Raw genomic sequence first — 11,534 nt, forward strand, 5'->3', positions numbered from 1 at the left:
ATTTGGACTGTAGGCATTTAGGCTTGTGTCTAGAGTTTTTATTTGTGATGTGTATTGTAGCACTTGATTCACCCAACATAAACCAACTCAGAAAATATACAGCCACAGCATTAGGCATGTAATTAATTTTTGGCTCACTATAAAATATCTCAAACTGAGCAGGCACAGCTTATACTACTGCCAACAGCTTTATTTCACTTTCTGTTGAGGTAAAGTTGATCTTTGAAGTAATCGGAACAGAATAATACTTAATCTTTTGGCATTTTAGATTTTCCAGATTAATACATTACTCCAGGCAACCTGATCCATCAATCACTTGCCAAAGTCTGGAGTTTGTACTAAAAATATATAAGCATGTCTGTCTAAGGAACTGTACCTCTCCAATGCTGTTCTGGATTAAATTTAATGCTAGCACGCTGTTAATAGAACTAAGCATTAAACAAAGAAGGATTCTTTGCAATTGAGCCTTTGCTTATCAGGGTAGTTTTAGCATCAACAGGTCAGTTAATGGTTAAACAGTACTTCAACCTTTTCAGCAATCTTATCTCCAAACATTGCAGAGATATTAATCCTATAGGTTTGCTACAGCTTTTCCTGCAGGACTTGGTAACCTCTTTTGCTTATGTAGCTTTTATCATGATCTAAATAAGAACCTTTTTATGGTTCCTTTGCCCTTTTCCTCTTACCATATAAGTATTGAGAAATGTTTACAATATCACCATGTTCTTATGGGAGAAAGTTTATTTAGCCAAATCTTTATGCTCTCTTTATTTTTGTGATGAGTAAATTTTTTGGTAGTAATGCTACTAGAATCACAATGTTACAACTCTTCAGCCCATTAAATCAGCACATGAGCCACCTAGTCTAATCTTATACTGTTGATAGTGAAATCCAGGTTCTAAACTCCCTCTTAAAGAATCTTTTTTGACACACCACCTCCAAAAAAAAAAAAAAAAATAGTCCTGTTGTGTTTTATCTTTAAATTTGTCTGCTCTCATTGTTTTCATTGGCTGGTGAGACACTAATCAATCACTATTTATCTCATCATAACACTTCATAATCTTGAAACTCGTATCAGATCATCCCTTAATCTTCCCAGCTGTAGTGAAAAAGACTCAGGTTACAGTTACGAAGATAGAATTGAGAACAATCAACCTTGCACCTTTTCCGGTGCTTTTATTTCCTGGGTGCTCAGCAAAGATTATCAGGCGTGGGCCTTTCTTTTATGGTTGTGAACACGAAGATAAAAATGAGACACAAAGTCAGCTTTCTGTTTTTAAAAGACACAAGTTTTTGACAGACTCCGGAGAATGAGGGGGGTAGTTGGGGAATATTTTGTCCAGCAAGATGACTCGTGGGGAAGCATATTCACTTATTTTGTATTACGTGAAGACAAGCTGTACTGAATGAATGAATTAATTAATTAATTAAATAAGTTAATTCGTAACTGTTGGTCTAAAGCAGCTTAACAATTTGTATGTAGTTTAGCCTTGCGAGGTGTTTCCTTGGTCAGTCTTCTAAGAGAGTGGGCAAGTATGTGAGAGGTGAATATCTGGTTCTGATTCCAAGGGGGTAATCATTGCAAATCTGTGTATTGAGGCAGGGTCAGAGGTGGAAGTAGGCAATCTTTTGTGATAGTCAGAAGCCTAGCTTGGGGTCGACTCGGATGCTGTGGGGGCAGGAAGAGAAGCAATTGCTGGCGATGCTTTGGCTAAGATCTTGCAAGCAAGTGTGGAACCAAGTAAGAGCAATTCCACTGAGCTGGATAACCGAGGAAAGGTGTTGGAGGAAGATTGTGTGGTTGACGATGTCAAAAGCTGCAAAGAGGACAAGGAGTAATAATGCACCATGATCAGTCATTTGTGACTTTGTTCGGGTCGTTTCAGGGGCAGAAACTTGATTGGAGAGATTCCCTCTTGGAGTTGCAGGACAGATGGGTACACATTTGGGAGGAGACAATGGGCTAGAAATTGACTTTGGGGCGGCCAGCTCGCTTGCGCCCAGAAATTACCGCTGCGTGCGGAGCCACTTGCGCCCGCCGGATATTCAGTTTCAGCGCCCCCAAGTCGAAGCCGGCCGCAAATCAAGGGTTTCGGCGCCCCCCGCTTGGGGCGCTGAAACTGAATATTGGCGCGCTAAGTGCCGCAGCGCCACCCGCTGCGGAGCGGCAGGCTGCGGTACTGCAGGCCTTCCTCCCTCTCAAGGGGGAGGTGCCTGCAACAGCGCGATCGCCGCTCGCTAGTGCCGGCAAATGAGCCTGGCACCACGGAGAAGTGCCGGGCTCCCGGAAAACAGCCGGCAATACCGCGGGGGGGGGGGGGTGGTGGAGGAGGCCGGGGAAGGAGGTGCGGGCAGGCAGGCGCCGAAAAAGCGGCCGGCCGCACATCCGCCTTAACTCGCCCCACTACCGCATCAGGTAGGCCCCGTTTTCTGGTCGCTGTTTGCGGCCGCCGCGGAAGAGGCGGCCGCAACTCAATATGGCGGTCGGGCCGGTAGCGGGGCACTGCGCACACCGATGACGTCATCGGTGGCGGCGCAGCGCTACTGGCTAACGCCGCCATTACCGCACCGCTGAATATCGGGGGAAGTTTAGCAAGTGGCGCAAAAGCCCTCTTTGGGCAAAAACTGGGCGCAAAGCCAACCGAATTTCTAGGCCAATATGTTCAGGAACCTGAGCAGAGGGAGGTTGGCGATAGGGTGGTAGTTTGCAAGGACAGAGAGGTCGAGGGTGGGGTTGATGATTTCAGTTTTGAAAGGGCGGGGCCAATACCTGGATAGAGGGAACCATTTGTAAATGGTGTAAAGTATAGCCAGGCAGGGATGCTTTAGTAAAAGTCAAGATGTTGCTGTCAGTGAGTCAGGTTTCAGTCAAAGCCAGGATATCAATGCAATCGTCCACAATAAGGTTGTGGATAGAGCGGCTTTGTTTCCAAGTGAATGGGCATGCTGGTGGGAAATGTGGAGAGGGCGGTGATGAGTGGGACAAGGTGGTGTTGGTGAAGTTCATCCCCAGCGGGTGCTCTGGGTGGAAAGGCTGGCAAGAGAGCAGGGTAAGGCAGGTGGGGTTGCTGCTCAACGACGGGAGCCTTGATCAGCCCTTTTGGAGAATGTCAAGATGGGCGAAAGAAAGATCTAAGTAATAGGTTTGGGTCCAGAGCGACAGCCAAAATGTGCACATGAATGGACACCGGGGAAATGAGGGTCACTTGGTATGGCAGAGATGTGACCTGATTGTAAACAGAGGACCTTCTAGTCCAGGTGCCTTGTATCATATCGTTAACCTTATACACTCAGTATCTTAATGTTACAATAAAATGTTGCAATATCTAATTAACCAACTGTCAGTCCACAGGCACAAAATTTCACCAGATCAAAACTGACGCATTGTATCCTCCATATCGCCTCGTGCTACTAATCTGTCCATTATGTTGTCTGATCCACTGACCTAATCGTTCCTCTTGTGCTTCAACTTGCACTTTGTTCCCCCAGCCTGATCCTGTATTCCTTCCCTTCTCCTCCTGTCCCCATCCCCTCATTTCCCATCCTCCCACTATTGCACACATCCCCCTTCCCTATTGCTTATTTCCTGGATCGCACTTGGCATACATTTTGGCGTGATACTTGCCATTTCTCCAGCGGTCTTGTTGGGATCTTGTGGCCAAATTTTCCTGGCACTCATTTGCCTTTGCCAGAACGTAATAACTTCTGCAAAACTAGCGTACGTTCTCTTGCATTTTTATTTCTAGATTCTGAATGGTTGGACAGAGGCTTAAGTTTATGGTTGCTCAGTCATTTCCTAACAAAGTTGACCAAAATTTTTACTAACCTTTTTACTGCAATGTATATTCCTTTTTAATAAAATTTGCTAATAAATTAACATTTTGTTCATTAATTGTTGACTGATAAGTATAACTAATTCAGGAGGCCCAAATGTGAATTTTTAGAAAACTTTGTTTGAATAGTAGTTATAACTGGATCACATGGTTTCATACAACTACCTTTTATAATTGTATTGCTAAATTGGACCAGTATTTGTATATTTTTATGTATACTTGCAAAATATCTCTCAGCAAATCGCAAAATAATGAAGTAAGCGATTCTAAGAACTTGGTAGTTATGCTTTAGTTATTTACAAAGCATAGCGGTAGAATAAAGCTTCATAACCACAGGTCTTTAGCAATTTCATGTGCAATAATATAGTTTTATGGAGAATGCGCTGGATCTTGTAGTTTTATATATTTAGGTTGAATGTCCATTTAAGTAAGTTGATGGTGCACTGCAGGGGAACTTGAAAAAGTATTTGAATCTCTAGGGCAGACATTGCAGTTTATATTTTAATTTAAAATTAATTATAGACAGATATAAAAATGGTATTTTTGAACAAAAACTGTCTAGTTCAAAGTCTCTTTTTTCCTGAATTTTTTAAAGCCTCAGACCTGAGATGTGGTTACTCCCTTAGTTACGGTGCCATTGGGTTCTGCTGGGCCAGATTTTTTGGACATAAATCTACGTTGGCGCAATACTGATGTAAATGCAGAAACTTGCATGAGCAGGTCTTTTGTATGAGAGCAGAGCAGAGGGATTCAGCAAATATATCTCCGAATTGGCACCAACATCGAGGAAATTCGTGCCGAGCAATGTTTTGGTGTAAAACCCGGCATAAATCATTTGCATGCGATTTTCCTCAAACATGGCACAACTCCATCCTCGTGCCATAGTTATGCCAAAAAGTTTCAGGAAATTCCTGGTAAATATTCCACCCTGTTTCCCTCTCGGCCTAGAGCAAGAGCCACCAGGAATGGGGGAGAGATACTGGGCCAGTCAGTCACGAGAGCTGCTGGGAGTCATGCCAGAAGCTAGTATTTTAAATTCGAATTCAATTGGCGTCAGAAGCTGGGCTGGCCAGGAGAAAAGAGCCCCCCAGTAGGGGATTTGTAGCTAGTCTGGTTAGGAGCATGAGCTGCGAGGAAGAAGCCGTGAACTGGCATTTTAATTGCAAGCAGGGCAGAGCCAGGGAGCAGAGCTGAGGAGTGGTGCACAGCTGTCGAGAGTAAATACAGGAAGAGAAACAGTGGGGTCAGCAATTTTAATACCACCAAGCCTCTAGGAGAGGGGCAAGAGGTGGTAGGCAGTTCATCCAGAGCCAGCATTTTGAATTGCAGCAGGAAAAGAAAGGGAGGCAAGTAAGCAGAAAAAGTATTAGCTGGGTGAAGAAATGGCACCAGTGGGAGATGCTTTAGTGCCATCAGTGGAGGAGGGGGGTCTGCAACTGCATTGTGACTGTTGACACAGCAAAAAGTAATGGGAAATGTTGACAAAAGCTTGACTGAAGATAATGACATTAAGACAGGAAGTGGCCTCTCTACACCAGAAATTTTATAGAGATATGCTTTTTGAAAAATGTGAAAATAACATGGATCATAATTTGCTGCAGCAGAGCAATGAACGGTGTCCGCCACTTGCCCGTGCCTGTTTAACCGTGCTAATATTTTGCGCCACAAATTGCTGAAAGTGCGAGCTGATAATGGCAAAGCGAGGGAAACCGTGCATCTGGAACCTGAGTGGATGGGGCAAGCAACTGTGTAGCTCTTTGTGAAATTAACAGTGCAAGGACTGAGAAGGAAGTGTAAAGTAGAGTGGGTGAATTCAATGCCAAATCAGGTACAGAAAGAGAGGGAAAGAAAGATTGGAGACAGAGGAAAAAACAGACAGAGGAAAATGTTTTAAGTCTCCAATGATTAAAACCTGAATCCACACTTGTAATAGTTAATTTTCAGTGACCGAGAGGTTGCTTGGCAGTAATTAACACTTGCCACGTCATTAAAAGGGTACTTGGACTTGAAATGACGAGACTTAACTTTCTGTGGCGAGTTTAGTTCGTATCGACTGTGCAAGTACAGCAACTTCATGCCGTTCAATGGTGAGGCAGACAGCAAGATGTCGTTTTTGCGAAGCTAATGACGGAACGGCACGTCTTGGACAGCAACTTTTGGATTTCTGCAATTAACGGAACGATAATCCGGGACAAAATTAAGTCACTTGGACAAGTATGGATTAATTAAGGGAAGCCAGCACGGATTTGTTAAAGGCAAATTGTGTTTAACTAACTTGATTGAGTTTGTTGATGAGGGCGATGTGGCATATATGGACTTCCAAAAGGCGTTTGATAAAGTGCCACATAATAGGCTTGCCAGCAAAGTTGAAGCCCATGGAATAAGAGACAGTGGCAGCATGGATCCGAAATTGGCTAAGTGACAGGAAACAGTAGTGGTGAACAGTTGTTTATCGGACTGGAGAAAGGTACACAGTGGAGCTCCCCAGGGGTTGGTACTAGGACCACTGTTTTTCTTGCTATATATTAATGACTTCAACTTGGGTGTACAGGGCACAGTTTCAAAATTTGCAGCTGACACAAAACTTGGAAGTATAGTGAACAGTGAGGAGGATAGTGATAGACTTCAAGAAGACGTAGACAGACTGGTGGAATGGGTGGACACGTGGCAGATGAAATTTAATTAAGAAAAGTGCGAATTGATGCATTTTGGTAGGAAGAATGAGGAGAGGCAATATAAACTAAAGGTACAATTCTGAAGGAGGTGCATGAACAGAGAGACCTGGGGGTATATGTGCACAAATTGTTGAAGGTGGCAGGGCAGGTTGAGAGAGTGGTTATAAAAGCACACGGGATCCTGGGCTTCATAAATAGAGGCAGAGTACAAAAGCAAGGACGTTATGACGAACCTTTATGAAACACTGGTTCGGCCTCAACTGGAGTATTGTGTCCAATTCTGGGCACCGCACTTTAGGAAGGATATGAAGGCCTTGGAGAGGGTGCAGAAAAGATTTACAAAAATGGTTCTGGGTATGAGTGGCTTCAGTTATGTGGATGGACTGGAGAAGCTGAGCTTGTTCTCCTTAGAGCAGAGAAGATCGAGAGGCGATTTGAGGAACCAAAGGCGACATGAGGAAAAACTTTTTTACGCAGCGAGTGGTTAGGATCTGGAATGTACTGCCTGAACGGGTGGTGGAGGCGGACTCAATCGTGGCTTTCAAAAGGGAATTGGATGAGTACCTGAAGGAAACAAATTTGCAGGGCTACGGGAAAGGGCGGGGGAGTGGGACTAGCTGAAGTGCTCTTGCAGAGAGCTGGCACAGGCCAAATGGCCGCCTCCTGTGCTGTAACCATTCTATCTAACTGCACATCTGCCCTCGCCTGAAGTGGCTGTAGCATTTGCTCATAAATAACACGAGTGCCATTAGCCTTGCTGTTATTTGACAGCAAATTATGGGCCATTAAAAGTCGTACTGAATTTACACTGAAGATTGTGGAAGATATAGTGATGGATAATTTGCAGTTCCATAGAAGAATTAAGATCCCATTGCGTCGGAAATAATGTAAATCCAGAAGTGGCTGCCGGGTAATCTTATTGATGAGTTCATTTGATATTGTTACGTTATCTACCTCCAAAATAAATTTGTTGCCTGTGTCTAATTTCTGTAGTATTAATTTTGAGATTGGAGGGGCAGTTTTGTTTTCACTTTTTTCATGTGTGTTTTGAAGGACATCCCCAGGCTGTCGCAGTTGATGCCCAGTAATGTCTTTGGTGTACTCGCTACACATTTAAAAGCATTTAATACGAAGTGTCTTCTACAACGTACGATGAGTGGGTGGGGATGATATTTCATCAATGGCTAGATGGCATCCTAAACCACAAAAGGAAAGTCCAGAGTGGCTTATTTTTTGAGATGCAGCCAGAGGCAACCAATGAGTACAGTTGTTCATGACCTTGGCTATTGGTTAAGATCCCAGCAAGCAACTGCTGTCTGATTTCCAAAACAAGATTGTTTACTTTGTGATCTTTCTCCCGCCCCCAAGTATTCATTTAATATATACAGCAGTGCTGTTTTAAATGACTGAAATGAAGGCTGGCCTGTTACCATGTGTTGCTGTCAGTTGAAGGCGCTTCTTTTCTTTGAAGCAGGTGTTGCTGACAGCTTGGCCATTTCATGCATTTGATGCATGATGACGTGGTCACTAAGGATTAAATATGTGACATAATCACTACAAGAATAATCCTTAATAGATTGCCGAGACGTAACGCTGCGGTGTCTGCTGATGCTGTAACTTTATATATAGTGTATGTTTATTGCAAGAGTGGCAATGAGATTTCCTGCTCCAGAGGGACTGCCAAGCAAGAACAAATAGGTTCCAGAAGTTGGGGAAATGGGACACAATCTTTTGGAAAAATGTCCACATTTCCAAGCTTTCAAATCTCCAACACCTGCTGAGAAATTTGTATGTTGCCTCTGCATAGTTATGATTGTAACTGGATTATATTAATGTTTCACAACACCCAGTAAGTTATTTCAGTGGCTGAATCTACATTTTTATCTAAAATGGGTATGTTGGGAACTGTCAAGCTATATACATCCTGTACATCTTAATAAAAAATTGGTTTATATTTTAAATAAGATATTTAATACAAATTGAATTGTCTTACTCATTTCAGCCTGGAGCCAGCCTAGAGCAGACCCACATCTTTGTTCTGGCTCACATTCTTCGCCGACCAATTATAGTCTATGGAGTGAAGTACTATAAGAGTTTCCGTGGTGAGACTCTAGGGTACACACGATTTCAAGGTAAGGAATTTGCAAATATCAAAGTCATCGTGTATAAGCCTATTCTGAGAACTGTTCCAAACACCAGCTTCCTAACTCTGTTAAACGGGGAAGCCTAGGTTATGTGCTTAAATCTCTGAAGTGGGGCTTGAACCAACAACCTTCTGCCTCAGATGAAATTGCTACCACTGAGCCAAGGCTGACAATTAAGTGATACTGGATGACTCTTGAGGCCTTAGAAATCGTGGAATGAGTCACTACTCGATTTCCTGTACCCACCCACCCAAGTATATGTGGAAAACTGGCATTACTCTGGAGGAAGTCCTGCTCACTGGCTCCTCCTGCATTTTCACTACATAACCATGCATAGGTCTCTTGAGGAATGCTTTTTGATATGTAATGGTGGCAAGTCTGCCTTGCAGTTAGTTTTTTTTTAAGTAGATGGGATTAACTGAAACTTCAACTTTTTCTTAACAATTGTGCTTTTACTGAACTGGTCTGGAGTTTTCTGTGGGTAGTGAATCTAATGATAGAAGCAGTAACGAAAAGGCTTTTGTAATTAAATATGAACATCATGAAGGCAGGTATTATGTTGGACATTTTCTCAATATTGCAGAGGATATTTTCATTATGAATTGTCTCAATTGGTAAAAAATGATTTCAGTTGGTTGGTACTTGAGTGATGAGCTGCTCTGAACCAATATATATTTGACAAAATTGCTGCAGGCAAAATGTCGGCTGATGTGGAATAATGGTTTCAGATCAGGACTGTTCTCAAAGAGCTGATCGAGTATATATAGAATCACGGGCATGGCAAGTTTATAAAAAAAAAAAAAAAAAAATTACGCTATACAACTAATCAATCAGAATGCTTGGCTTGTCGATTTGTCAGTTGGATTCAGAAAAAAATACACTGCGCCTGATTCTGCTTTTTAACAATTCCGTTGCAGAACAACAGGTTTATACAGCTTCCCTCTAAGTAGAGCCAATCGATCTCCATCAGTACGTGGCAATATCGTGGTTGCCAACACTTGCAATTCTGGGTCCTGAAAAAGCTTCTAATTTAGCTTCTCTCAAATAGCGAGGATGGCTCTATTGGTTCCTTGGCTGGGGCTCCTGCTCAGATACTGCCTCAAGGCTCCCTTTTGACAATTGGCAGTGCTGCAGCACATGACTTCCCATTGTTCACATCATCCCTCACTAATTTTCAAACCTACATAACTCCAACTCTACTAATTTCCAAAGAATATAGTAAGTCAAGAACCACGCAATTGTATACAGTCTACTGTTAATTGAAAGTTTCATAATTTGTAATATTGGATAATCTGAATTTTGAATACAAAAATGATTTTGAAGTAACAAAATTAGACTACTGTAATAGTTTGAACATTTGAGTTGTCAAGTTTAGTGGGGGGGGGGGGGGGAAGGCATTCCCTCTACCATTTGTGCAGAATACCTGAATAATTGCTTTTTATAATGCTTAATTCATGTACAAATCAGTATCTGCTACTCTTAGCTACTTTATACTTGTGCGCACAATTCCTCCATAATTCTAAGTTTTTCTAATGTGTGGTTGGTAGTTCGGATACTATTTTTAATCTTTGCGTCAATTCTTTGGAACAAAAACTGCAAGCAAGTTGTTTGTCTAGCCTAGAACAGAAGATTTGTGAAATGTGTAGTTCAGCCCCTGGTTACAGATGGTGTAACTATAATTGGGAAAGATTCACAAAGTGAGGGCTGAAATTTTGATTGGTTTATTTAGCCTGATTTATAATCATCTAGTTATATTTGCATCCTTCCCTTCCAGCACCACTGCCCGTTAAGAATTTGACCTTGTGTCCAGAGAAATTTTTCAGCTATGTAAGTAGGAGTGTTAAAGAGCAGTTAGGCGCTTGTAAAAGATGTGTGTGGAAATATTACAGGGAAATTTGGAAATTACAAATGTTAAATTAATTATTCACATGATTTATTTCAAAATGTATGTAATGTGAGGAGGGCAATGAAGCACATATAATAGAAATATGAATAGATGATGCACCCTAGAATTCTCCAGGAGATGGGCAAAGATTTTAGGAGGTGCATAAATACATAGCATTTGCTGTCCTCCATTATAGCCATCAGTGGTCAAAAATCGAGCGATATGAATGCATGGCATTATAGACCAGTTAGTCCAATGTTTATAATGAATGTTATTAGATCACTGTTAATATTGGATTCCAGTTTCTTGTCTACTGATATGACTCTCTCTCCTCCTCAGGTGTGTACTTGCCTTTGCTATGGGAACAGAGTTTCTGTTGGAAGAGCCCTATAGCTCTGGGGTATACAAGGGGCCACTTCTCTGCACTGGTCGCAATGGAAAATGTTGGCTATGACAATCGAGGTGCTGGCGCCAACCTAAATACAGATGATGATGTCAACATTACCTTCTTACCACTGGTGGACAGTGAGAGGAAGCTATTGCACATCCACTTCCTTTCTGCTCATGAGGTACATGTAGCTGGCTGTTTTGACACCCCATTGTATACAGCATCACATTTCTTTTTCAATTTTTGTTACCCACATCACTGTAATTTTAACATGCTTCAGAAAATAATTAAATTTAACTTCAACCTGTGCAATTGTTCACTTGCTTTTGGTCCTGTTACTTATTCACAACCGGCCAAAGTATCATCATAGCTATATATGGAATGCAGCTAGTGAACCGTGGTGGATGGTTTTGTTTAAAAAGTTTAATTTTATTTAGACAATGTTGTTTTTTATGGCGATAGTTTTGATTGATTGCTATAATGAGCTGGAGGGGAGTTAAAATGGCTGACATTGGCAGTGCAGGAATACAGTGCACTCGAGATACACAAATTGTGATGCTGAAAAACACTTTACTGCAATCATCATATGCAAGATTAACTACTTTGCTA

The 11,534-nt window shown here is 42.0% G+C and overlaps 1 protein-coding gene across 5 annotated transcripts in view; it reads left to right on the forward strand.

Moving 5' to 3' along the window:
- LOC147113488 (ubiquitin thioesterase ZRANB1) overlaps positions 1-11,534 on the forward strand; it is a 104,728-nt gene that overhangs the window by 80,003 nt on the left and 13,191 nt on the right. For all 5 annotated transcript variants that reach the window (XM_085994650.1, XM_085994651.1, XM_085994647.1 and 2 more), the window contains 2 exons: positions 8,511-8,640; positions 10,877-11,106. In XM_085994650.1, coding sequence (XP_085850776.1) covers positions 8,511-8,640; positions 10,877-11,106 — 360 coding nt within the window. The remainder of the gene's footprint in view (positions 1-8,510; positions 8,641-10,876; positions 11,107-11,534) is intronic.

The sequence above is a fragment of the Somniosus microcephalus genome, chromosome 8 (assembly GCF_052327205.1).
Source record: "Somniosus microcephalus isolate GS21.2 chromosome 8, FLI_Smic_1.0, whole genome shotgun sequence".
NCBI lineage: Eukaryota > Metazoa > Chordata > Chondrichthyes > Squaliformes > Somniosidae > Somniosus > Somniosus microcephalus.